The 27,944-nt window shown below is 46.7% G+C and overlaps 1 protein-coding gene across 10 annotated transcripts in view; it reads left to right on the top strand.

Annotated features, from left to right (window-relative positions):
* Positions 1–759: 759 nt before the first annotated feature.
* CC2D2A (coiled-coil and C2 domain containing 2A) overlaps positions 760–27,944 on the top strand; it is a 176,324-nt gene continuing 149,139 nt past the window's right edge. For 3 of the 10 annotated variants that reach the window (XR_007151443.1, XR_007151442.1, XR_007151441.1), the window contains exons 1-4: positions 760–924; positions 6,043–6,101; positions 8,429–8,512; positions 10,348–10,471. Coding sequence is in view for 7 of the 10 variants with exons in the window: in XM_047855028.1 (XP_047710984.1) it covers positions 6,063–6,101; positions 8,429–8,512; positions 10,348–10,471 (247 nt within the window). In the remaining 3 variants the exon portion in view is untranslated. Of the gene's footprint in view, positions 925–6,042; positions 6,102–8,428; positions 8,513–8,874; positions 8,988–9,149; positions 9,206–10,347; positions 10,472–27,944 lie in introns of those variants that run through there. The other 7 variants (XM_047855025.1, XM_047855026.1, XM_047855027.1 and 4 more) reach the window with 5 other exon arrangements.

Here is a 27,944-nt window from a genome sequence, read left to right as displayed (position 1 = left end):
CATACTTTCTTTTGGAGGGACAGGATTCAACCCCCACCCTCCTGAACCTAGTCCTGACCGTCTCTGGAATTCTGTAGAATGGATGGGCTCATTTCTCCTCCCCCCACACACAGATACACATGCAAAGACACACACACACACACACACACACACACACACATATACACACACAGGGTACACAGATGGATATATTTATACACACACACACACACCCCAGAAAGGTTGGAGTGTGGCTTTCCTTGGTCTATCCATTCCATTTCTCTTCCATGTGCTTTGCCACTTCTCCCATGACCTTTGCTTTTTTTTAAGCCAATACCATTTATATCCTCTTTGAGCAATCTCAGTGGGATTCTGAAAATACGCAAAGATTAATCCTGGACATCCAGCCTCCACATTTAACTGGAAAACACTCACCGCTGCCCAGCAGCACCGCCCAGAACCTTGGCTGCAAATAAGTCAGGTGCACCGCCCACTCATGGTGACCTTTCGTGATTCTAAACCTCCCGCATCTGAGCATCGCCTGTCTCTTGCCAGAAATGCCCAGTGACCCTGATGACATAAGGGAGAGCGTGCTTCCTAAAGCCCCCCCCCCCACCTGACTTCTAATCAGCTGCCCCCAGCTGGTTCCTGTCTGTGCTGGGCTTCTCTGTTCCCCCAGCATGTCCGTGCTCCGCTACTGGAGGTCACCTGTCACTTTAAAAGAAAAAAAAAAGCCGGAGTGACCTCCCTTAGGAACGTGTTGCTAAGCGGGTGTTTTTGCTCCCAGAGCTTCAGCCTCCCAGGGAGCAGCCCTGGGTCCGCCCCAACGCTCAGCCTTTCCCTTTGGACTCTTTCAGAAGATTCGACAGCAAGACTCCGTCTCTCCCCACTTTCCTTTCATCCCAGGAAGTGGAATCTGCAAAGCGCTTTGTAAAGTTGCTTAAGGTAACCAGTTCTTCCCGGGGAGCAGGGCTGCAGCAAGGGCGTCCTGCCCTCATGACCCTGGCTTGGAGCTCAACCCCTCAGTCCCCCCTTAGCCGATTTCATGAATTGTGAGTGTAGGGGTTCTCACTACTAAGATTTACATTTTACTTTCTGGAATTGAAATCATAGAGCGTCAGTTGGGCTGCTTTGATTTGAGCGGCTGTCTGATGTCTGGCTCTCAGGGCCGCTGGGTGGAATCCCTCCCACAGGGTTGCTCGGCTTCCGTCCTGGGACTTTCCTGCCATCCTGTCGCTTTCCTGTCTCCCAGAAACATTTGCTGCGGGTTGTGTCTCTGAGTGTCTCAGTTCACGTTGGTCCAAGGGGCAAAGTGCCACTCATTTCAGGCTTCGTTTTTCTTGGCATTAGGCGGAGGAAGAGTCATTACAGACAAAGGGATGAGGATCACTGCTCCAAGAGACCACAAGAAAATCCGCGGGCTGGTATTTACACTTACAGTTTGCCTCCGTTGCAAAGAGGCGCTATGGAAAGCTAATAAGGTCTCGTGGGAAGTGCATGCCTGTTATTGGATTTTCATATAACCTCTTCTGCAAATAAATTCGGCTCCAGAATGAAATCTGTCTCTTAGAGCTCGTGTAGAGTCATTCGCTCACACGTTTATCGAGCATGAACAAGGTGCCAAGCAACGGGCTGAAGTTCAGAGCAAGCAGAAATGCATTAGACCAGCTCAGAAGCACAGAGTCTGTGCAGAAGACAGCCCTATAAACGGAGGCTAGCAGTACAAGGAGCTAAGTACCGTAAGATATTTATAAAAGTGTCGAACGTGCTTGAAACACAACAGATGACTCCCAGAAAGGGCCTGGGATCACTTAGTTCATCACGTGAACGAACTGGGCATATACCACAGAGCGCAGCGCAAGTGTGGCATTTATATGCACTCTGCCAGGGTGACATGTGTTACATCGAGCCGATTGAATGATTCCATAAAGCTATCTGTCACCAACCTCAGACAAAGGGAAGCTGTGGCTGGAATGCTTTGTAGACTCAGATAATGAATTTAGAAGCAGTGTGTGTGGCACCTACCAGGAGTCCGGGCTCCAACCCTAATAGGGTAGGGCAGAAAAAGCTAAGCACCATACGCAGGGAGGAAATACCCATGGGCGTGAGGGCAGGGGAGGGCTTCAGAAGCACCACAAATGGAAAGAGAAAGGAAACTCCCCTGGGCCCAGCTGGGGGAAGGGAAAGAGGGGACCTTGGGTTTTGGAGCCAGGAGGTTGAAGGTGGGAACCACAAATGGTAATGGGGGACTTCAATGTCACCTCAGGTCTTTCTGGTGATTCCCCTTCTGTCCCCTAAGCTCTTTTTCCATCCCCGCTCCTTTTTCTACTTTCCTTCTCTAACATCACCTTTTCTTAAAAACCATACCGATATCGAGAGCCTGGTCCATGCTAGGCATTTTACCATACAGTCTATCAAATGATAGCCCTTATACGATAATCTTGGAGGTAGGAATTTTGCAAATTTACAGGCGAAGAAATGTATCTCAGAGGCGAAGGCATTTGCCCAAGATCACACAGCTGACAAGTAGAGCTGGAATTGGGACCCAGGTTCATTTCATTTTTCACAAAGGTCTCACTATTTCCATATACCCGTGTTTGCACTGTTTTGGAATAGGACACTCACATTGTGTTAATTTTTTTTAAGCAGCCCAAGGTCAGATGCAGTGCATCTCTTATAACACACCTTCATCCTTTTGCCTACATCCTGTAGAACTTGTCACCGGGTCCTCTGGATAGGGCTCTGATGCACTCAGCACCCTCAGAGACAGTCCATTTGTTTGGACAAAGGTCTCAGCAGTACCTTCCTAGAAAACTGTCTTTGGTTTTCTGCACGAAGTTAGATAAATCATTGACCTAAAGTAGCCACAGCCCTTTCTCACTGGGGCAATACTCCACAGCTTTCAATTGTACATATTTCCCGAAGACTGAACTAGCATAGATTGGTTCCTGATATGATCACAAAACAGGGATAAATGGCGAGACAGAGAGGTAGAGGGGCATGGGGAAGACTGTGGAATCACCAAGTCTTGGGGTCAAATTCTGAATGTGACATTTAATAACTATAACCTTGGACAAATCGTGTATCCTGCCGGAGGTTAACCTCAGAGGAAACCTTGGTGCCTCAGAAGTGAATTGAGGCACGAGGAACTGAACTAGAAGTGTTGTTGTAAGGTCTGGTGGTACCTTGCATCTAGACATAGCACAAAATAAGTCTGCGGTAAATCATGGCTCTTATTTGGATGTTGCCAATATGAATATATTAACAAGTGCTCAATGCATTTGGTGATGACAAGCTACATATTAAAGTCGAACAGTATTGATTTATCTTCTCTTAGGATCCGTGCTCATGAAAAAATAAATTTTGATGTCATTTGATTTCCTTAGAAACTCATTCAAAGGTAATGATCAGGAAAGAATGAGGAGAAAAAAATCAACTCTGTTACATTTTTCATTCTTACTTCTATTTACTTCATATATGACTTTTTTTTTTTTTACTTATTGAGGAAGAATCTTTCTTTCCTAAAATACATCAGTTCTTTTTTTTTTTTTTCCAGCTCATAATTACCGGGGTTGTTTACTAGAGAGTTTTCGTGTCCTTGGGCATTTCAGTCTTATTCTCTTCCCCTCATTCCTTCTAGATCACCTCCTCGTCCTTTTATTTTCTAAACTGCTGACATCAGTTTCCTTCCTCCATTTCTGGTAGCCTGTGAGGAGGTCTGGAGAGGAGACAACAGATTTCCAGATGCTTTGTTTCCCTTTAATATGCTAATTCCCCATCAGGGTCACTGCAACCTTGAACACCTCAGATGAGCTGCTTAAATGACAAGGCCTAGCTGAGATTCAGATTCCAGGATATTAGGAAGGGCTTACAACTTGTCAGCCCTGGTGTTTCTCCCCAGGCCCTCTCTCCTTTGATCTTCTCAGCAGCCCAGAGAGGACAATGAAGATTTAAAGGGCTCCAGAATGGGGACATGGAAGACACAGCCAATAAGTACTGATTTAGTCATTCATTTGAAACCCATTTTTTTAATGTCTCCTAGGCTCTGGAGGTAAACAATGAGCAACTGTCCCTGCCCTCTTATAGCTTATATTCTAACAGGGACGGGCAGACAATAGCAAATAAGTATATATGTCGGCTGGTGACAAGTACTACGGAAAAAAAAAATCATCATGAGATAGTTAGAGAATTCCAGGAAGGTGAGGGAAGCAGATCACCATTGTATTACGAGTGTTCTGGGAAGACTTCTCTGAAGGGTCTCTGTAGGGCCTTCAAGGAATTAAAAGAAACAGAGAGCCTTGCAGTTATCTTGGGCAAGAGAGGTCCCGGCAGAGGGAACAGCAAGTGCGAAGGCCCTGAGACCAGAGGATTTAAGTGCAGTTCATGGAGCGCCTTGTAAGCAATGGAAAGGGTTTCGGATTTTACTCTGTTGGGAAAAAGAAGTCATTGGATTTTGAGTGCAGAAATGACATGACTGCGCTTGAATTTTAAACAATTCACTCTCTTCAGTGTAAAGAACAACCTGTGGGTGAGCAAGGTGAGAAGCAGAGAAGTTAGGAGGGTCTTGCAAGAAGCCATGCGAGAGACAATGGTGCCTGACCGGGTGACAGCAGTGGAGGTGGATAGAGGAGGTTGGATTCTCCATATAATTTGAAGGCAAAGCCGGCAGGATTTCCATGGATTGCACGTCGTGTGTCATGTGAAAGGCAGAGCGGAGTCAGCAATGACACAATATGGCGTATGTCTGAGGTTTCTGGCCTCAGACAAATGAGTTCTGTTTTTTGCAACAAGGAAGGTTGCAGGACAAGCAGATCAGGGGGCGATGACAAGGAGCTTCATCTGGGGCATCTTAAGCCAAGTGAAGGTATCCATCAAGCACCTGGATATTTGAGTCTGGAGCTCTGGGGAGGTGTGCAGGCCCTGAGTGAAAGTGTGGGGGGTACCAGTAGACCGATGGCATTTAAAGCCAAGCGACGGGGTAAGACCACCAATGGGATGGGTAGGGGCAACGCAGACCCCACCGTGTGGTGATTAAGAAGATGGAGACAGACCAGCTTAGGAGTCTGAGAGGGGGGAGAGATGATAAACCAAGAAAGAACATATCCCAGAAGCCAAGTGAAGAAAACGTTTCAGGAAAAATCAGGTGATGGGTCACTTTCATTACTGACCCACTGAGAGTCAGTAAGATGAGCACTGAGGAATGATCATTCGATGTGGTGACGCAGAGTCACTGGGACCCTGACGGGAGCAGGTTCAGGGGCTGCTGGGCCCAGCAAACCTATCCAGGAAGAGAAGGTGTGAGGAACTTTCCTGTAGAAGGTTGAAAAATTGAACACTAGCTAGAAAGAGAAGTGGAGTCCAGACAGCCCTTTTAAAGAAGGGGCCAATCACACACAGCACTTTGTTCATGGAAGGAAATGAGCCAATAGAGCAGGAAGAAGTGATTATCCAGGGGAAGGGGGAAATTGTCAGCTCAAGGTCGTGGAGGAGGAATGTGCTGGGGCCTAGTGCACAGGCTGAGGTCCCAGCCTAGATGGGAGCAGAGGCAGGCAGGGTACAAGTGGAGGCAGAAGATGTAACCTGACTCCGCGGGTGGGGGAGGGGCAGGGGATGGACCCCCCCCCACCGCCACCCCACCCCATCCCCCCACCCCCCTCACCCCACCCCCATCATCTCTCTGTTCAGTGAAATGAGAACCAAGGCCAAGGGGAGAGAGTGAGGAGGGGGTGGGAAGGTGGAGGTTTGAGGGGAGAGGAGAGGCTATGAACTGGACTCCTCTGACTCCAAGGGCAGAATTTCCTCACTCCCACCTGCTGCCCAGTGGCACCAGATTCATTGCTGGGCTCATTGCCAGGCGCACGGGGCCAGAAGGGTCTGGCATCCTTCCTTTTCCTCTGGGGCTCCCTTCCACCAATCTGGGTCTGCAAGCACATATTCCTTGGGAATGGACCGTCTGCTCTAACACAGAGGTCAGCCTCATAGACATCGGTAGTAAGAAAGATGTTTCACTGATTTTCAAAGGCCTGACTTCTTTGTTTTGTTTTGTTTTGATTCCCTGTCCAGGAGCAGACACTGCAGCCAAAATGAATCCCAAGGAAGAAAAAGTGAAAATAATCACAGAGGTAAGCGGTTGCTTAGATGTCCCCTGAAGGTGTGGCTGTGTGTGCGTTGCACTTACATCACAGGTCTTTGTGAGAGAGTAAGTTAGGCCAGCAACAGGCCTTTATTGCACGCCTACTGAATGCAGAGGGCGCTATGTCAGGCACGCGGTGGAGACGGGGCCTGATGGCATAAGAAACGCGTCCCTGCAGACATTCCAGGGGCTCACCTCTACACGAATGCTCTGAAGCTGCCCGGTCACCATTTCGTGACACACAGCTGTTCGGAGTGACCACCTGCTACTGAGTCAGCTCTGCGGCAGCACATTGATTTGTAGAAAACTTCAGGCTGAAGGAACCAGTTGTAGATCATAACCACCAGTAAAATCCTGTCTCGTGGAGTCCTGCCATTTCTAACTCATCGTGTACAAACCATCATTAAACACTATCTACAACAGAGAAGGGAGCCCATCTCCTACTTGGAGACCGCAGACCTCAGAACGGAGGAGAAAGTCTCTCAACCGCAGCTTCTCTCCTGTCTGCAGGGCCCGCTGACTTGAGACCATAGAGGCCGAAACGGAGAAGACACGCTGTTTTCTAAAGCCTGAAGGAACCACATTACCCAGCTACAACCACACAGGTTAACTTTAGGCAAGATATCAAGTACCTTCAAACCACATAAATCTACATCCTCTTATTCACGCAAGGAATATTTATTGTGTCGCTGGTCCCTGGGGATACCGCAGCAAAACAAAAACCCTGTGCCCTCAGGGAGTTTCCATTCTATCTAATTTGAGGTCCTACTGGACAGTTTTCCACTGATAGAGAATCAAAACATTATTGGAAAGCAAAATAAACTAAAACAAAACAAAACAAAATAAAGCAATTAAAAAGGCCTAGACTTCCTCACAAATCCATTCTAGCCAGTGAGAACTTAGACGTGAACTAAGGACCACACTTGCACACCTCGATGTTAGCAACATTTTATAATCTAAGTTGGTGAACCCCTAAGCTAAGAATACTCCCTACCTGGGGACCCTGAATCAGGAGGCCCAGTGAGGACGGGGCTTTCACCCAGAGGATGAATCAGAGATCTCAGGTCCCTTGGACAAAAGACAAGCCCAAGCTATGCCCATTGGCCGGTCAGGACTTGGGTTCCCTCCACCAACCAAAGTTCTCATCTTCTCTAACCTCCACGGCCAAGGGCAGGATGTGCAGTTGGAGGCTGACTCAGCAACCTGCTTGACATTTCTTTGAAATCTTAAATCTTATCATTAAAACCCATCCTTGGGGTGCCTGGGTGGCGCAGTCGGTTAAGCGTCCGACTTCAGCCAGGTCACGATCTCGCGGTCCGTGAGTTCGAGCCCCGCGTCAGGCTCTGGGCTGATGGCTCAGAGCCTGGAGCCTGTTTCCGATTCTGTGTCTCCCTCTCTCTCTGCCCCTCCCCCGCTCATGCTCTGTCTCTCTCTGTCCCAAAAATAAATAAACGTTGAAAAAAAAAATTAAAAAAAAACCCATCCTTTGTGTTCCAAGTTTATTTCAGTATTAAAAAAATAAAATCCCAATTTCACTTTGAACACCTTTCTAATGAACTCGGTGTAACAGGGAGAGGTTCCAGGTTTACCTTGCAATTCTTCTACGCCCAGAGGTGGTGCCCCATTTTGCAGAGGTCTAGGACCAGAGAAGTTTGCAGCTTGAACACTTGAGAGCATTCAGCTCTAACATCTTCTCACTAAAACTTTAGACAGCGTCATGAGGAAAAAGAAAAAGAAAAAGTTTGCACTGTGAAAGAATTTCTGTTTTCAAGAAAACCCACAAACGTTGTCTTTGAATTGAGACTTCGTGACGATTTAACATATATCCTTATTATTCTGTGCCTGAGACTGAGGCTGGGGGCAGAGGAACCCGGCCCTTGAAACCCCTGGTTTGATTCCCATGTCATCCTGTGCTGGGGTCCTCTCTCTGGCCAGACCAGCTGTCCTGGCAGGGTCCCTTGTTTTTGGCCTTCATTAGATTGTGAGTTTTGAGGGCAGCAAGAATCTGTGTGTGCCCAGGGCCAGAAGCACGGCAGATGTTGTAGGGGTGAACGATGGAGGCTCCAAGATCATCTCATCTATGATGTTTCCATTTGGATACAACTTTTCAAGACCATGTCTGCTTTGAGAAGAGTAAAGGCTGGTAGCTGCTTAGACCATGTCAACTGTCCCTTCGCCCATACTCAACTTTAGGGGTGGGGGCAGGATGGTGATTTTAATTTGAATACGTAAAATGCACCCTCTTCCTCTCTTACCGCCATTCCCCAACTGACACGCAGACTCAGCGACCACTCTTCCATTTACATTTTTACAAAGGAGTTCGATGAAAATGATGAGGATGCGGGTGTGGGAAGCCAGAAGAAGACCTCAAAGATGGCAAGACAGAAAAGGAAGAAACCGGTATGTGGTGCTGGGGACCCTGTGTCTGTCTGTGCATCGGGCTGCCAATTGACAAGGTGTGGGCACCCTCAGGGGACCACACATCCTCCCCGGGGCACCCTGGAAAAGACAAGGGTGCAGGGGGAAGGTGCAGGGTGTGGGACCTGTGTGGGGCCTTAAGGGTGACCCTCACAGGGACGCTGTGGTCAGTACCCCGGGCATTTTCCCTCTGAGGTTTCTCCCATCTCCTGAGAGAAGCCCCAGAAAAGAGGGACGGAGGCTTTTTACTGTTGTCCTCAAAGGCCATGAACTGAGGCCGGCGATAGATGGCAGTGCAGGATTACTAATCATGGGGCGCTCCCCCTTTCTCCAATTCCAAGCCCGAGCTCAGCTTCGGTCTAAACCAGAGCGCCCGCCCCCCACCCCCCCTCCAGCTCTCCTCAGAAGTGACCCTCCTCAGCTGAGAGCATCCCCCTGCAAGGCCAGCCTTCTCAAGGTAAATAAACCCCCACACACAACGGCCAGGAGCCCCTGTGCTCTGAGGAGGGGAGGCAGGGAAGATCTCTTTGGAGGGGCAACTTGCCTGGAAGCATCGAGATGCCAGCAGGGGAGGGAAGGAAGGGAGCGCCATTTTGAGCCAGCACCCACGTGATGGGGCTGCCTGGAGAGGGTGGCTGGGATGTGAGGAGGTGTGGACGCGGGGAAGGCACCGAGGTAGCCGCAGTTGGGGGACAAGCCCCCTCTCTGTGCCCCACCGCACTCCGGTGGGGCCAGCTGGGCCGAGGGGCGGCCTCTGCTTGCGCAGCTCGGATGGAGCAGCCGGGGGAGGAGGGGGGCGGCCAGCCACGTGGCCAGCCTCTCTGGCCACTCGGGGAGCTTTGACCCCTTCCTGCAGGGTCCCCCAGAGGATCTGCAGCCAGGGCAGGCGACCCAGAGTACCGCCGGGACGGGTGCACGTCCTTAGCTACTGGGCCACAGGCACAGGAGAGAGAGGCAGGGACGGGGAAGGGGGAGCATGGTACCTGGCACTGCCCTCCTAGGCACCGGCTCCTGGATGTAACCCGTGCAGGAGCCCAGACTGCAGACCTTGGAGCAGGAGAGGTTTGGGGGTGTTGGAAGAAATCCAGAGTACTGTCGCTTAACCCCAGCGGCACCTCAGAATGGAATTTGGGAGATTTTTTTTTTTTTCCAGTCGGTGCCTGGGGTCCACCCCAGGCCATTTATTTGAATCACAATGCCCGTGCTTTGCACCGTGGCCGATACAAAGTAGCATTTCGGTGCAGCCGCTGTCTTCAACTCCCTTGTTCTACAGATGAAGAAGGAAGGAAGCGAGGAAGTTAAATAACTTGCCCCGAGTCCCTCAGTTCATCTGAGTTCAGAGGCAAGCCTTTGTCTGGCCCCAAAGGCCATCGCTCAGCCTTGGCCTCCACTGTCATCTCTGCTCACCAGCCTATCCTCTGACAGCCTGGGGAAGGAGCCACAGGCTGTCCTTTGCCCTGAATTCCCCGGGGACGCTTTGGCAGCTGTTTCCAAAAGATTTGGAGTTGGGATCACATAGTTTTGGCCGTGGCTTTCCTGCTCCCCCTTTCCACCCAATTTCTGCAAAGGTCTGCACATTATTCATAGAAATAGTGGAAGTATTTATTTTATTTGGGGATGCCTCAGTAATTTAACAAGAACCCTCTTAGACGAACTCAAGGTTGGCACCCCTTTTCTGACAGGTGACAGCACCACGGTTATCTAGATATGAATAGTACTAAGGCTTGTCCCCTCACTGAGTGACCCACCTCATCCCCAGATAAGATCTGTGTCAACCCAAGCCCTGGGGGTAACAACCTCTGCCCCTCTGCCCACAGCTGCCCGCCGCTGGCCCCGAGGAAATGGTGTCTGAAAATCCCCACCTAGGCAACCAGCCGGAGCCCCTGCAGGAAGATTCTGACACTCGCCCCTTGAGCATGACCACCCGTCGAGGCCCCCGGAGTAAGTGTCCCCCAGTTCAGTTCAGCCAGTGTTTATTGCCTATTGTAATCAGCACAGAGCAATATGGGATTTTTAATGGGTAATGTTTTTCATACATGGCTACCACCCCTCTCCCACTGCACCCCAACTCTGTGGGTACTCTCCTAGGTTAGCATCTGTCTAGGAGACAGGACACATAGTTTCAGGACGTACTTCTCTAAGCATATATGTTTGGAAGTGTTACTTGAAATAAAAATGGCACAGGTGAGGGCACCTCGGTGGCTCAGTCGGTTAAACGCCGACTCTTGATTTCGGCTCAGGTCATGATCTCGCTTGTGGTTCATGAGATCCAGCCCCGTGTCGGGCTCTGTGCTGATAGCGGGGAAGCTGCTTGGGATTCCCTCTCTCCCTCTCTCTACCTGTCCCCTGCATTTTCTCTCTTTCTTTCTCTCTCTCTCAAAATCAATAAAGAAACATTTTTTAAAAATAGTACAGGTGATCAAATTCGTAGAAATTCAAGGTAGGGTGAAATGGTTAGGAAGCCATCCAAATCCAAAAAGTGTGGCTTGAATTCCCCCTTCCAAGAACCTCCACTATCATGGACAGTCATTAGTTATCCGCTCATTGTAGGAAAAAGGATCACCCTTTACTTGTTGCTTTTCATGAAAAGTGGATTAGACAAGAGAAAAAGGTGTGTTACACTTTTCAGTTGTTAAGCAATCATTACACAATTGTCACCCCATTTCCCTACAGCAGGGCTGGGGCATAAAGTAACTACTGGAAACCAGAAGGCTTTGGAAGCAAGCTCATCCCAAGTCCAACCTTAAGAAAAATGTGGTTCCCATCGAAGAGCGATGATATCATAGGACTGTTACAAATTAGTAAAACAGAACCAAACTTTACCCCATATAGTTACTTCTTTATCCGACTGCTCAAAAGTATTCTTTATGAAAGATTACAACTTGTCTTAGCTCTGGCTGCCATAACAAAATACCATAGACCGGGCGGTTCAAACAAGAGACATCCATGTTCTCATAATTCTGGAAGCTGGAAGTTGAAGATCAAGGTGACAGAGCAGTGGGTTTCCAGTGAGACCTCTCTGCCTGCCTTATAGGTGGCTGCCATCTCCCTGTGTGCTCACTCGGGTGTCCCTGCTTGTAAGGACATCAATCCTATCATATCAGGGTCCCACTGTGTGACTTCGTCTAACTTTTATTACCTCCTCAGAGGCCCTCTCCCCAAATAGTCACAGTGGGCGTTAGGGTTTCAACATATAAATTGTGTGGAGACACAATTCAGTCCATAGCACAACTATTGAATATTTAAATAGTTATTTTTTTAAGATTATGTATTTATTTGGGGAGAGAGAGAGAGAGAGAAAGAGAGCACACACGGTCAAGTGGGAGAGGGGCAGAGAGACAGGGAGAGAGAGAATCCCAAGCAGGCTTGGGGCTGTCATGGCAGAGCCTGACATGGGCTCAGTCCCCTGAACTGTGAGGTCATGACCTGACCAAAATCAAGAGTCAGAAGCATAACCGACTGAGCCACTCAAGTCCCCCTTAAATAGTTATTTTTAAATCAAGGGAAAAAGTGTCAGAGGGGTTGGCCAATAATAAGACTCTTACCAAAAAGTCAATTCTTTCCTTATTCCTAAAATGAGGAAAATACTATTTATGATCACCATGGGAGTGATGTGAGGATGAAATCAAAAAAGGGTGTAGAAGTATTTTAAATAGTATGTACTGTTATAAATAGTCAAATAGTAGGCACTAGTATATTACATAGATAAACACACAGTGATGAAGGGGTTTTTTACAAGGCGAGAAAAGACTTTTGGAGTTTGCATTGGTCCAAAGTGAAATATAAACAAAACCCATGATTTCTGATTTGGAGAAGAGGAGAACAATAGAACAATAGAAAGCTAGGATCCGCCTGCCTCAACGAGGTCATGACTAGCGGGTAGCTGGATGTCCCTGGATAGAGCTACAACTGTTGTTAATTTCGCAGCACTGGTGGGCCAAGGGGCAAAGAAAACACCCCTAGGACTGAGGTGGGGGCACCTGGTGGATAAGAAGCCTGTGGGGCCAGGCATCAGTCAGAAGTGAGAGGTCAAGACCAGCAGAAAGCTAGTCATGTGGTCAAGAGAGCCGAATGGATTTCATCCATGATGCTGATGCACAGTAGGGCGAAAGACAGATGGGGGACAGGGGAAGACGAAGAGCTCTGAGAAACACGGCAAGGGGTCTAGGCTGAGACAGAGCAGTGGAGGAGCTCAGGCTGAAGGGTGTGTGGGAGCCTTGAGGTAGCACTGCTGGAAGAGGATTCCGGACAGATGGCTTGGAAACCCACAAACGCGGGCAGAAAACGGTGTGCCCTGAGCAAGGTGCAGGCAGCCGTGCCTGAGAAGTTGCACACCTTTGCCATTTGTTAGAAGTATGGCCCTAGGGGCTGCCTGGGAGGCTCAGTTGGTTAAGTGTCCAACTCCTGATTCTGGCTCAGGTCATGATCTCACAGTGCTAGGGTTCGTGGGTTCAAGCCCCGTGTCGGGCTCTGTGCTGACAGTGCAGAGCCTGCTTAGGATTCTCTCTCTCTCCTTCTCTCTCTGCCCTTCCTCTGCTCACACACTCTCTCTCCCTCAAAATAAATACACATTTAAAAAAAAAAAACCTTCTGTATATCACTTTCCCACTCAGAAATCTGTGATAAGCATCGCATAAAATCCACACTCTTTCTTTGTTCTGGGTTCCAAGACCCTATGCACTCTGGCCCCTTCCAGTTGTTTCTCCTTTTCTCCCATCTCCCAACCTGGATGACTGCTTACTGATCCCTGAAAGCCTCATGACCACCTGAGCACTCCCAGGCTCTGGTGCCCACCCGAGGAAAGCTCCCCAACCATGTCTTCAATAAGCTTGTGGCAGAAAGGCAGGAGAGCTGTAGCCATAAAGACCGTGGTCTTGGGGGCGCCCAGGTGGCTCAGTCGGTTAAGCATCTGTCTCTTGGTTTCAGCTCAGGTCAGGATCTTATAGTTCATGAGTTTGAACCCCACTGACAACGTGGAGCCTCCTTAGGATTCTGTCTCTCTCCCTCTCTCTCTGCTCCTCCTCTGCTTGTTCTCTTTCTCAAAATAACCAAATAAACTTTAAACAAACAAAAAGCCCATGGTCTTTGGGGTCAGACAAGTGTGGGTACCAGTCTCTCTACCTGTCCCTTTCCTACCCTCTTGGGCAATTTCCTCCATCTCCCTAAACTTCAGTGTCTTTATTTGCAAAACGGGAACAAGAAGAGAATGCCTTAATACCTCCCCAGAGTTTATATTCCAGTTGGGGGTGAAAGGGAAAAGGAGAAAATGAAATAGACATGATGGATATAGAGTATGGCCAGGGGCGGGGGTGCTACAAAGATAAAGAATAAGCTGGATGGGACGCCTCAGGGATGAGAGGGAGGGTTGCTATTTTATCATCATGGGAAGGCCTCTCCAGCAAGACCATCTTTGAGCCTGGAGCAAATGGGAGACCCCTGAGAAAAGTGCTCTTAATGCAAGAGTGTGTTCGGTATGTTTTAGGACCAGCAAGGAGGCCACAGTGGCTGACAGTGAGCAGGGAGGACAAATGGGAAATGAGAGGAGAAGGGAGGTGCCTCGGGGCCCCTACACTTTCAGTCTGAGTGAAATGAAGGCCAGGGGAGGGTGTGCTCAGACTTAAGGGTGCAGGCTGCTATACTAAGGAATTGACTCTGGAAGGTGCAAGAACAGAACAGAGAACCAGGTGAAGAGCAAAGACAACATCCAAGTGGGCAGTGGGGGTTGGGTACTGGGACCAAGTAGTGGAAGAGGTGGAAAGAAAGTGGGACTTGGGGCATCTGGAGGGTAGAGACAATGGGGTTTATGGCTGGACTGAACAGGAGTTTTGAAAGCAGGAAGGACGATGTCAGCTTTTTAACTTGAGCAAGTGGGAAAATGCAGTTGCCATTTACAGAGAGAGGAAGATGGCAGAAAGAATGGGTTTGGGGTAAAATGTGGAAAAGACAGAGTTTGCCGGATGTCCAGGCGGAGGTGGATGTAGGGGTCTGGAGGTCAGGGGAGGCTTGGGGGCAGGAGAGGCCTTTGCTGACCATTTGTCTAAAAGACCACTTTCCTGAGGCCCCGGGGGGCTCAGACGGTTGAGTATCCGACTGTTGGTATCGGCTCAGGTCATGATCTCACAGTTCATGGGTTTGAGCCCCACGTCTGGCTCTGAGCTGGCATCGTGGAGCCTGCTTGGGATTCTCTCTCTCTCTCTCCCTCTCTCCCTGCCACTCTCCTGCTCAAGCTGTCTCTGTCTTTCTCTAAATAGGTAGATGATAGATAGATGATAGATAGATAGATAGATAGATACATAGATAGATAGATAAAACTTTAAAAAAAATTTTTTTAAAAAGAGCACTTTCTGGGGCACCTGGGTGGCTCAGTCAGTTAAGCATCCGACTTCAGCTCAGGTCATGATCTCATGGTTTATGGGTTCAAGCCCTGCGTTGGGCTTTGTGCTGACAGCTCAAAGCCTGGAACCTGCTTCAGATTCTGTGTCTCCCTCTCTCTCTATCCCTCCCCGCCTCAAAAAATAAATAAAACATTAAAAATTGAAAAAAAATAGCACTTTCTCACCTCGTCACCTATTGTGTCCTTCCCAGGGTTCTGTTTTCCCCTAGAGCACGCACCCGCCCCCAGCATGTTCCAAGCAACTGTTTACGAACTGCCCCTGAGAGCAGGACTTCGTCTTCTTCATTCATGACTGAACCCAACCCCAGTGCCCAGAGCGATCCTTGGGGCAGGGTTGGGGCCCGGTGACATTTACGGAACGACTGTGCCCAGCAGCGTAAGAACGAGCACCTCAGACAGGGTCCTACCCTCTCAGGTGTTGTCGGCTTGTGGGAGAACTAGCTGATTAAGGACATGAGAGTAAAACTACAGAGGCCTGATGGTAAGAGAGCACCCTCCCCGCCACCCCGTCGTCCTTGCTGGGCGAGGCTGGAGGCAGAGGGATGGGGTGCTCTCGGCTCTACAGTGAGACCAGGTAGGCCGACTGCTCTTTGGAGACAGGAGTGTTTATCACCCAGGCACATTTCTTCCTCGACCCCTTTTATGATTTTTTCCCAGCAAAACGGGAAGTACAAATGTATTCCCTCTGCTCACAACTTTTTAACCCGTCTACTCGGGCTTTATGCGTCTGGTTATCAAAATAGCTTTTTGATATTCTCAAGGTAAATCAAATATCACCAAGGCAAGCGCCACATCTTTAAGATCCTAAACATAATACCCTTGGGGGCCTGTATTTTTCATTAGGAAAATTCAAATGTGCACAGAATTAAATAACATTCAGTGAAATAGGGGGCCTGGCTGGTTCAGAGGAGCATGTGACTCCAGATCTCAGGGTTGAGTTTGAGCCCCACGTTGGATGTACAGCTTACTTAAAAATAATAATAATAATAATCCAGTGAACCTCATATGCCCAGCACCATATTCAAGAATTAACAAGATTTTGCCACATTTAGGGATCCTTTTTCTTGTTTTGTTTTGGTTTTTTTGCCTTTGAGATATCTGTGTGTGTGTGTGTGTGTGTGTGTGTGTGTGTGTGTGTGTTTAATTGTGGCAAAAATACACATAACACAAAATTTGCCATCCTAATCATTTTTTTAATGTTTATTCATTTTTTTTTTTTTGAGAGAAAGACAGAGCGGGAGCAGGGGAGGGGCAGAAAGAGAGGGAGACACAGAATCTGAAGCAGGCTCCAGGCTCTGAGCTGTCAGCACAGAGCTCCACGCAGGGCTCGAACCCATGAACCGCGAGATCATGACCTGAGATGAAGTTTGACGTTCAGCGGACTGAACCACCCAGGCACCCCACCATCTTAATCATTTTTAAATGCACACTTCAGTAGAGCTAACTGTATTCACATAGCTGTGCAACAGATCCCTGGAACTATTTCATTTTGCAAAACTGAACCTCTGCGCCTAATTTTTTAAAGTTTATTTTTTTATTTTGAGTAGGGGCGCAGAGGGAGGACAGAGAGAATCCCAAGCAGGCTCTGCGCTTCAGGGCTTGAACTCATGAACCATGAAATGATTGGCTGAGCTGAAGTCAAGAGTTTGATGCTTAACCAACTGAGGCACCCAGAGCCCCCAAAGCTCTTTACCTATTAAACAGGAACTCCCCACTTCCCCTGCCTTCGTCCCTTGGCACCCTCCATTCTTCTTTCTATTACAATGAATTTGACGATTTTAGGTACCTCAGATCAGTAAAATCATACAGTATTTGTGTTTGTGACTGGCTTATTTCACTTAGCGTTTATGTCTTTAAGGTCCATCCATATTATAGCATGTGACAGGAATTTGTTCCTTTTTAAGGCTGAATAATATTTCAGTGCATGTATATGTTGCATTTTGCTGATACATTCATCCTTCATGGACATTTGGATTGCTTCTACCTCTTCTTGGCTATTGTGAATAGTGTTGCTGTCAACACGAATGTGCAAATATATCTTCAAGATTCTGCTTTCAATTCTTTTGAAAGAAGCACGAAGCACGAAGTGAAAATGCCACTTCAGATGGTAGGTCTATGCTTCATTTTTGAGGAACCGGCATACGTTTTGCGTAGCGGGTGCATCATTTTATATTCCCACCCACACTGCACCAAGTTTCCAGTTTCTCCACATGCTTGTCAACATTCATTATCTGCCGCTTGCATTGTTTCTACACTGGCCATCTTCATGGATGGGAGCTGACACCTCACTGTGGTTGTGATTTGCATTATTCTGATGATTAGTGATGTTGAGCATCTTTTCATGTGCTTGTTGACCATGTGTATATCATGCTTGGAGAAATGTCTATCCTTTTCCACTTTCAAATCAAGTTCTTTGTTTTGGGTGCTGTTGAGTTATGGGTGTTCTTCACGTATTCTGTATAATAAACCCTTTATTGGATACATGGTTTGCCAATATTTTCTCCCATTGATTGTGTCCTTTGACACACAAGAGTTTTTCAGTGTGAGGTAATCCTGTTTCTCTGCTTTTGCCTTTATTGGTTGTGCTTTTAGTGACATATCTAACAAATCAACGCCAAATTCAATGTCATGAATTATTTCTTCTATGTTTTCTTCTAGGAGTTTTATAATTTTGGGTCTTACATGTAGGTCTTTAATCCATTGGATTGCATTTTTATATGATGTAAGGTAAGGGCCCAAGTTCATTCTTTTGCGTATGAATTGCCAGTTTCCCAACACCATTTGTTGAAGAGACTGTTCTTTCCCTGTTAAGTGACTTCACACCCCTGTTGAAGACCATATGCGCAAAGGTTTATTTCTGGGTTCTCTATCTATTCCATTGGTCTGTATGTCTTGTTTATGCAACACCATGCTGTTTTGATCATTGTAGCTTTGCGATATGTTTTGAAATCAGGGAGTGTGAGAATGCCAACTCTTTTTCAAAATCATTTTGGGTATTTCAGGGTCCTTTAATATTCCATACGCATTAAGGATGAATTTCTCTCTTTCTGTGAAAAATGCCAGTCAGATTTTGATAGGGATTGCATTAAATCTCTAGATCACCTTGGGTGGTACTGACAGTTTAACAGTGTTAAGTTTTCCAATACATGAACGTGAGATGTCTTTCCACTTATTTGTGTCTTTAATTTCTTTCAGCAATGTTTGGCAGCTCTCGGTGCACAAGTCTTTTGCCTCCTTGGTGAAGCTTCTTCCTAAATATTTTATTCTTTGTCATGGTATTCTAAATGGAATTGTTCTCTTAATTTCCTTTTTAAATTTTTTTGTTGTTAGTGGATGGAAACACAGCTGAGTTTTTCATGTCGATGTTATATCCTGCAACTTGGCTGAACAGTTCTTTTGTGTATAATCTGTAGAGTTTTCTGAGTGTAAGACCACGTCATCTGCAAACACAGATAGTTTTCTATTTTCCTTTCCAATTTAGGATGCCTTTGTAGCTTTTTTCTTGCACTATTAATGTGTCTGGGCTGCTGTAACAGATGCCACAGACTGGGTGGCTCATAAAGAACAGAAATTTATTTCCCACAGTTCTGGAGGCTGAGAAGTTCAAGATCAATGACCTGGCAGATTTAGTACATGGTAAGGAGGGCCCACTTCCTGATTCACAGATGGCTGTCCTCTTGCTCTGAGGAATGGTAGAAGGCACAAGGGAGCTCTCTGGGATCTCTTTTGTAAGGGCACTAATCCCATTCATGAGAGTGGAACCCTCATGACCTAATTACCTCCCAAAGTCCCCAATTCCAAATACCATCACACTGGGGGTTAAGTTATAATATCAGAATTTGGGGAGGACACAAACGTTCAGTCTGTGGCACTTGCCTCACTGCTCTGGCTGGGGCTTCCAGTGCTACGTTGAATCAGATCGGTGAAAGGAGGCATCCTTGTCTCGCTCCTGATCTTAGAGGAAAAGTTGTCAGTTGTTCACCACTGAGCATGATGTTAGTTGTGGGCTTTCATATATGCCCTTTACTATGTTGAGGTAGTTCCCTTCTATCTCTATTCTCTTGAATGTTTTTATCATAAAATGATGTTGAATTTTGTCAAATGCTGTTTCTGCATCAGTTGAGAGGATCATGTGTTTTTTGTCCGTGGTTCTGTTACCAAGGTGTATCCCATTGATTGATTTTTATATGTCGAAACATCCTGGCAACACCCCCAAACTGGGCTGGGCTAATACTCTGTGTAAATGGATCATCAAAGCTATCTCTCATGACCCATTTATAAATACCGTTTACATTTCCCTAGGTGAAACCTCAGATTCAGTGGGTTCCCTAGCCCCAACAGGGCAGTTTATGTTAGCGCTATGGGACTTTTTAAGCTCACATGATTCCATTTTACTTTCTTCCCTTAGCACTTAGTGGTTTACCTGAGGCATCCCCACACCAAGATAGATAGGTAGGTGATAGGAGGGTAGGTAGGTAAGTAGGTAGGTAGATAGATAGATAGGCAGGCAGACAGATGATAAATTTGACAGTCTTGAACTCTGAGAGCTTAAGCTCATGTTCTGAGCCACTTAGCAAGCTTTCTGATAAGATTTCTACCAAGATTCCTCATTCTTCTTCCTTGCCCACATCCCATTATGTCGCCAAGATATTAAGAGAGATAAATGTTTCCATTCAGCACACCTTCCTTGAAACCTACAGGAGCTGAAATCAGACTCACTACTACTCGTTATGACTTTCAACCACGGGACCTTGAGCGATAACCTCATCTTCCCAAACCAAAGGAACCTCATGTATAAAATGGGGAGAATCAAAGTCTTGACATTATGCAGCAGTTACGACAGTGAAATCAAATGATATACAGAACGCGCCTACGGAGGGTCTGGTGCACACGTAGTTGTCTCCTCCAGCTGAAAGAAGAACTCGTTGCCAAATAACTAACAAAAATAATTACCTTTCTTGAGTGCGAGGACAGGGCAGGCACTGCGACATTATTTCTCAGAACAGCACTACCATCAGACATTGTTTTATCGGCGAGGAAACTGAGTTTGGAGAGAAGCACCAGCTAGAGGGTAAGAGGAGCCAGGACTTCAAGTCCAGTCCATAGACTTGTGTGCTCTTCATGGCCACACTACAGCATCACTTGACACCCCAAATCCCAAGCCTGACTGGTCTTTAAGGCTAAGGGTTTCCAGCTGCCCACGGAAGGTGCAGTAGCAATCCTGCAATCAGCACTGCCAGCCGTGGCCCCCAGGCCCCCAGGGGACTCTTCATACGGGGCATAGAGCCAGCATAGAGCCTTCACAAGACTGCCACTCTGGCTGTGCCTCTTTCCCCCCAGCCAAAGAGTGTCATTCGGATGAATCACCTACATTACTCTCCCTACCTAAACTAACCCCTTCTCTATTCGGGGTTTTTGTTTATTTGTTTCTCTTACCCTGGCTGCTTACCTTTCAAAACTCAGTATATACACACCACCTCCTTTAGAAAGTTTCCCCCACACCCCAGTGTGGGCTGAGTAGAGCTTCTCTGTACTTCATGGCTCCTGCCCCCCATGTGAGTGTCTGAGGTCATCTTTCTTTTGTTTGTTTGTTTTTCAACATTTATTTATCTATTTTGAGGAAGAGGGAGAGAGCACTGGGAAGGGGCAGAGAGAGAGAATCCCAAGCAGGCTCTGCTCTCTCAGCACAGAGCCCGACGTGGAGCTCGATCTCACAAACCATAGAATCATGACCTGAACTGAAATCAGGAGTCAGATGCTCACCCGACCGAGCCATCCGGGCGCCCCTGAAGTCGTCTTTTTATTACTTCCCCTCTCCACTGGACTAGAAATTCTTGAAGGTAGGGACTGACTTTCAGCTCTGCTTAGCACAAGGCCCGTATCCAGATGGCACTCAACAATGTTTACTGAGTGAACAGATGTCTCAACCTGGCCTCTCTGCTTTTTGCTCAAGGCCATGCTCGGGGCTCACACGTGCTGACTTACCACCCCTACCATGCCCACCACATCCTCCGTAACCAGGTCTGCTCTCCTGGATCCAGATCTTTGACTCCTTTGGGCATTTACTTCCCAAACCTCTCTTGGGTCTGGCCTCCCCCTTGGTGGTAGCAGCCCAGCTCCTCACCTTGAACTGCAACCCTATCTACACTATAGCACTCCTACAGGCCTCCAGGTGTTGCGAAAATCAGACTGTATTCGGATACTCAGATACCAGCCCACAGATTATATGGCCTCTCCAGGGCACCAAGCACATGCTCAGAGGTGCCCCTGATTAACAGCAGTATAAATCATGCAGTGAAAGCTTTGGCTCCTAATCTGCTATTCAAACATACATATAGTCATGACATTCCAAATAAAGAAAGCATTTCACTGAGCAGGCACTAGTTCCAAATCAAATAAACATCTAGAAAAAAAGGACACACATTTCCCCCAAGATTCCAACTCATACCATCTCTTAAGGGACTAACTATCAAATGTTAAGTAGTGTCTTACGAACATAAATTTCTTCATTACTGACATCTGTTTCCCATTCATTCGTGTTAGTTTCTCTGATTAAAGCATCATTTCGGAGCCAACTTCTCAGTACTGGTTGAAAAGAAAGTAGGGAATCTGGCGAAATCTGAGGCAAACTTAAGGAAATAGATCATTCATTTTAGGCATACTTTTTAAAAGCCATCCAGCCTTGGAGAGACTGACCCAGGAAAGAAATGTTACAAAGTACAGTATGGGGCACAGAGGAGACCCGCCCAAAAGATCTGGGTCTTGGCAGCTACCTTGGAGTCTAGCAGCTGGAGAAGCAAAAGAACATTCTAGTCAGAGCAGGCATGCTGGGGAATGTTCCGGCCAAAAAGTTCACCAACGCTGGCGTTTGCTACCTCACCCGGTACGGAGGGGACTAAATTAACATATTAATACAAGAATGAATAAATAATACATTGTTTCCATAATTTTTTCCTGGATTAATATCCAGGAAATGTTTGAGATCTTTAAAAAAAAAACTTTCTGGGTTGAGGAGACTATAGCCAATTCTTAGAGGTGGCAAAGGGCTCAGAGTGGAGTGTGCTTTTGATATGTTCACTAACCAACCCAGAGCTCACCATTTTCCGGTGGGTACAACCCCAGGAAGCAATATTCCTCTGCCTGCATCATCCCAGGGCCAGGCACCAGGCAACTAACTAGAGATAGTAGCTGAGAGCCCCCCCAGAATAATTCAATCTAGCCAGCTCTAAACTGCTAACGCCACCTTGCCTTTTTCCCTCAGAAATTCCAGTAAAGACCGTAGCCTAAGGTCTCACATTGCTCCTGTCTTTGCCTCCTGACCACCCTGCTGTCATTCCATGTGGCCCTGCATGGCATGCCATGCCTCCTGATTCTAGAACTCGGGGGGTGTGATGAATTTGTTTCCTGAGCCTCTCCTCGGTCTCCCGTGGCCACACCTCACTGACCATCTCAAGGAAGAGTACAACAGATACAAAAAAAAAAAAAAAAAAACAACACAGAATCATCGTTATTAGCTGTCAGGAAAGGCATTTTCCAAAAGACTCCTTGAGAGCGACACTGCTCCAAGGTCATCTACCCCTATTTTTGTCTCCAGTCTTGAACCTACTCCAATCTGACTCACATCCCCACTCGCCACGGGCATTGCTCTTGTTGAGGTGGCCAGTGAATTGCCCATTTGCCCAATTCACTGGTCAGTTCCCAGTCTTCATCTTCCTGACCTTCAGCGGCATTCGGTGGAGTTCACTGCTGCCTCCTCCTTGTGCTCTTTGCTGCCAGCAACCTGCTCTTCTGATTTTACTTCTCCCTCACCGGCTCTACCTCTCGTCTCCTTGCTGGTTCTTCCACCCCCAACCTCTAAATGTTGGAGCACCCAGGCTCAGTGCCTGGCCCTTTTTCCTGCATCAACACTCATCCTCTTGTTCATCTCAAGACTTGAGGGGCGCCTGGGTGGCTCAGTCAGTTGAGCGGCCGACTTCGGCTCAGGTCATGATCTCACGGTCCGTGGGTTCAAGCCCCGCGTCGGGCTCTGTGCTGACAGCTCGGAGCTTGGAGCCTGTTTCGGATTCTGTGTCTCCCTCTCTCTGACCCTCCCCCGTTCATGCTCTGTCTCTCTCTGTCTCAAAAAAATAAATAAACGTTAAAAAATTAAAAAAAAAACTTGAAATTCTAACATATACATATCACGTGTGTAACTGACCACTCCCAAATGTATATCCCCAGCCTAGGGCTCTTTCAGACTACATGGGCACACTTCTACCCAATGTCCACGTGCACCTGTCCAATGAGACAACTCACATTTTTAATAGCTTTATTGAAGTTTAATGTGCATATCGTCACATTCACCCACTGTCAGGATACCATTCAATGATTTTCAGGAAATGTATAGATTTGGACAACCATCACCACAGTCCAGTTTTAGAATGTGTCATCACCCCAGGAAGTTCCTTTGTGCCTATTTACAGTTAATCCTGACTCCCACCCCAGCCCTAGGCAAACACTGGTTTGTTTTATCTCCCTATAAATATGGCTTTTCCAGACATTTCCTGTAAACAGAATCATACAGTTTGCAGTGTTTTGTGTCTGGCGTCTCTCACTTAGCACAATGTTTTTTGAGATTCATAAATGTTGTAGCATCTATCCATGTTTCATCCCTTTTTCATGCTGAGTTCTATTCCATCACAAATATACCACATTTTACTTACTCAACCACCTGTTGGTGGACATTTGGATTATTTCCAGTTTGGGGCTCTTACGAATAATGCTGCTAAGAACATTTGCAACATGTCTTTGCATGGATGTATGTTTTCATTCCTTTTGATAAGTAGTAGAATTTCTGGGTCATATGATACATTTATATTTAACTTTTAAGAAACTACCAATCGGTTTTACAAAATGGTTTTGTCAATTTACTCTCCCACGGACAGTTTATGAGAGTTGCCAACACATGGTATCATCAGTCTTTAATTATAGTCTTCATAAGGTGTATAAAGGCATTGCAGTGTGCTTTTAACTTGTATTTCCCCAGTGATTAATGATAGTATTTTTTCATTAGTAGCCATTTTTGTATCATCTTAGTAAAATGTTTATTTAAATTTTTGCTCATTATTAACCAGATTCTTTGTCTCACTGTGAAGTTGTAAGAGTTCTCTGTATATTCTGGGATACAAGTACTTTATCAATACATAATCCACAGATATTTTCTCCAAGTAACTATCTTATCTTTTTATTTTTATTTTCTTCTTTTTTTGAGAGAGAGAGACAGAGAGAGCATGCCGAGCAGAGGAGAAGGGCAAAGGGAGGGAGAGAGAGAATCTTAAGCAGGCCTCACGCTCAGCATGGAGCCAGATGCAGGGCTCGATCCCACGACCCTGGGATCACGACCTGAGCCGAAATCAAGAGTCAGACACTCAACCGACAGAGCCACCCAAGCGCCTCTCTTTTCATTTTCTTCATCATGTCTTTCGAAGTCAAGTGTATCACTTTTTTTCTCTCATGGATTGTGCATTGGGGATTATATCTAAAAGTTTTTTGCCTAACCCAAGTTCATGACATTTTTCTCCTATATTTTCTTCTAGAAGTTTTATGCTTTTAGCTCTTACCTTTAGCGAGGTCTGTGATCTCTCCTGAGACAACTCAGATTTTACTCCACTGAAGCTGAGTTCCTAATCTCCTCCTCCAAACCCTTTGTCCTATGGTCTTCCCCATCTCACTAAACACACATTTCATTCTTCCATGGCTTGGGTCACCCTTAACCCCTGTCTTCATCTGCCCCCATCGATGTGTCCCCATAAGTCCTGTTTCCTCTACCTTCAGAAGAGACCAAAAACACCTAAAGTACGCCTATTTCCCACCATATCCACCACTCCAATGCGGATCCAAGCCACCTCCAACTCCCAACTGGAGTATCGCACGGCATCTCAGCTGATGCCCTGGCTTCTGTTCTCACCCCAGCAGCCGGAATGGTCTTGGGAAAATAAGGTCATGCCACTCCTCTGCTCCAGCCCCCCAGTGGTTCTTACCTGACTCAGAGTTTAAGCCAAATTTTGTAGGATGACCTACAGAGTTTGTTTCCACCTTATCTCTACGACCTGATACCCTGGGATTCCATCTCCCACCCTTACGTTTCCCCTTTTGGCTCTGGTCCTACATCAGGCATGGCCCTGTCTCAGAGTGTTTATACCAGATATGACTTATAACTAAAATGCCCATCCCCCCAGTCATCCATGTGACTTGATCCCTCATTTCCTTTACCTGCTTCAAGGTCACCGTGAAGCCCGTTAGGGGCACCTGGGTGGCTCGGTCAGTTAAGAAGCCCTTGCTTGGCCACTCCACTTAAAACTGCACTACACCCCTCCCTTCTAGCCCTCTTTTGCCCTGATCAGTTTTATTTGTTTTCATACCACCTATTAGCATCAGATGTACTAGATATACGGCCTGTTTGTGGTCTCCCTTCCCTGCCAGAAAATTCACTCCATGAAGACGAGGATTTGTTTGTTCTCTTCACCGTTCTATCCTTCATGCCCCGTACACATAATAGGTGCCCAATGCATATTTGTCAGCTGAATGCTTGAAAACTGGAGGAGATTCTCTAGTCTAGCGTGTCCAAAATTGGGTTTTGTAGAATACTAGTATCCTGACAGAGATTAATGCCTGCAAAAATACGCCAAGTTCAGAAGCTTTACATGTTATTTTCCCTCTTGGAAGTTCACAAAGCTTGTTCTGAGGCCACTCAGTTGCCCTGGCACCTCTCACACAGTCCCTGACCCCCCTGAATGAGGTTCACATTTTTTCTGCTCTGCCCAAGGCAATGTGGAAGTCTCATCCATAGGCAGAATTTTCATGGCAAACCATATCTATGAAGCCACGTTTCAGAATCTCAGCCCTGTCTGAAGCCCCTTGCCTTATCCCACCACCATGATGATGTTGGAGCACAGGGACAGAAGGCAGGGCTGGCCAGGCTTAGTCCTGCCCACGCTGATGATCCCCATCTCAGTCAGCTCCAGCTGCTCTAATGAAATAGCACAGACTGGTGACTCAACCAACAGACATTTATTTCTCACAGTTCTGGAGGCTGGGAAGCCCAAGATCAAAGCTCAGGATCATTCAGTTCCTGGTAAGAGCTCCCTTCCTGGCTAGCAGATGGCTGTCTTCTCACTGTGTCCTCACACGCTGGAGACACAGAGAGCCATAGTTCTGGGCTTTCTTTTCTTAGAAGGACACTAATCCCATCTTGGGAGACCTACCCTCATGACCTCACCTAATCCTAATTACCTCCCACAGGCTTCACCTCCAGATACCATCACATGGGGGTGAGGGCTTCAACATATGAATTCTGGGGAGACAAAAGCATTCAGTCCAAAACAATCCCCAAGCCTGGGAAGTGTGCTGACACACAGAGATGTGGGAGGGAGCAAGGGGCAGAGCCTCAGTCCTGGGGTCCCAGCACCCCAGAGTCAGAAGGAGACATACACCAGGATAAAGGCCCCACGTTTTCAGTTAACATGAAACAGAAATGTTAAGGAGGCTGTGAAATAAAGAAGCAGAAAAGAAGAAAGTGACTGCAGAAATCCCTCCAGACCCCTCAGCAAATGTGAACTATCAGCAGCTCTGAGGCTCAAAACACAGGGCACAGCCCGCTGTTCTCAGCCTGTTTGGACTTTCATTTTATGTAGTTAAATTTTCACAACTGGTACTCCTTTGTTTGATAAAAATTAGAAAGAAATAGAAGAAAATAATCACCCACATTCTTTCACCCTAGTGACAACCACCATTAACCTGAGTCCCTTTCTTTGTGCTGGGTTTCTTCTGTGTGACAGCTGAAGACACACTATGTTCACAGAGGGCTGACAGTGGCTGGAAAGACACTCCATTTTCCTACATCCATATGAAGGTGGTTAGAGTCGATGACAGTCCAAATGATTGTCCAACTCATCACGTTTTTTCCTGTCAAGCCTTGGGGATATTACCTCTGCTCCCCTCCAATTTTTCCTGCCAAGGTCAGCTGGCTTCTGTGCCGATGCTCTCCCAACCCCCCAGCTCCATATTTACATTCTATCCAGGAATATTATAACAGCAGAGGGAGCTTATTTGGGGGAGAGGTAAAGCAGGCCAGTGGCACATGGGTGGCTCAGTTGGTTAAGCGTCTGATCTCAGCTCAGGTCATGATCTCGGGGTTCATGAGTTCTAGCCCCGGTTCAGGCTCTGTGCTGACAGCTCAGAGCCTGGACCCTGATTCAGATTCTGTGTCTTCGCCTCTCTCTGACCCTCCCCCACTCGCTCTCTCTTTCTCTCCCTCTCAAAAATAAATGAACATTAAAAAAAAAAAAAAGGCAGGGTAGGCCATGTTTTCCCAACCCTTTTGTCCATTGTCCCAATAAAAATTATGCTATATGTAAGTTGCCATTAAAAAGAATTCTGTCATATTTTAAATACTTTATTGATGACACAGATAGATAAATAGTAATAAAATATAAATATAATAATATAAATATTAATGTCTTAAAATAAAAATGTTATATCACTGTTAAAGACTCTATATGGCACAGTGATTTGATGACCACTGTGATCTCCTTCAAAAACCAAAAACAAGCCCTGAACAGTTGGAAATCTGACACCATTCCCCTTTCTTCTTAAGCTCCTTCATTCCAACCCTCCCCCCACAAGAATTTTAAGTAACCTATATCTATACTGAATTTTTTTTTAATTTTTTATTGCTTATTTATTTTTGAGAGGGACAGAGACAGAGCACAATTGGGAGAGGGGCAGAGAGAGAGGGAGACACAGAATCTGAAGCAGGCTCCAGGCCCTGAGCTGTCAGCACAGAGCCTGATGCGGGGCTCGAACCCACAAGCTGTGAGATCACCTGAGCCTAAGTCGGACCCTCAACCAACTGAGCCACCCAGGCGCCCCCTAACAAACTGAATTTTTTATTGTGCTATTATTACAATTATCAATGGTACACAACTGATGAAAACATAAACATACTATAGGATTTGGTAAATCTTTATTAATCATAACAAG

This window comes from Prionailurus viverrinus, chromosome B1 (genome assembly GCF_022837055.1).
Source record: "Prionailurus viverrinus isolate Anna chromosome B1, UM_Priviv_1.0, whole genome shotgun sequence".
NCBI classification, from domain to species: Eukaryota; Metazoa; Chordata; class Mammalia; order Carnivora; family Felidae; genus Prionailurus; species Prionailurus viverrinus.
The sequence above is the reverse complement of the archived record's forward strand: the minus strand, read 5'-3'. Positions and strand labels throughout refer to the sequence as shown.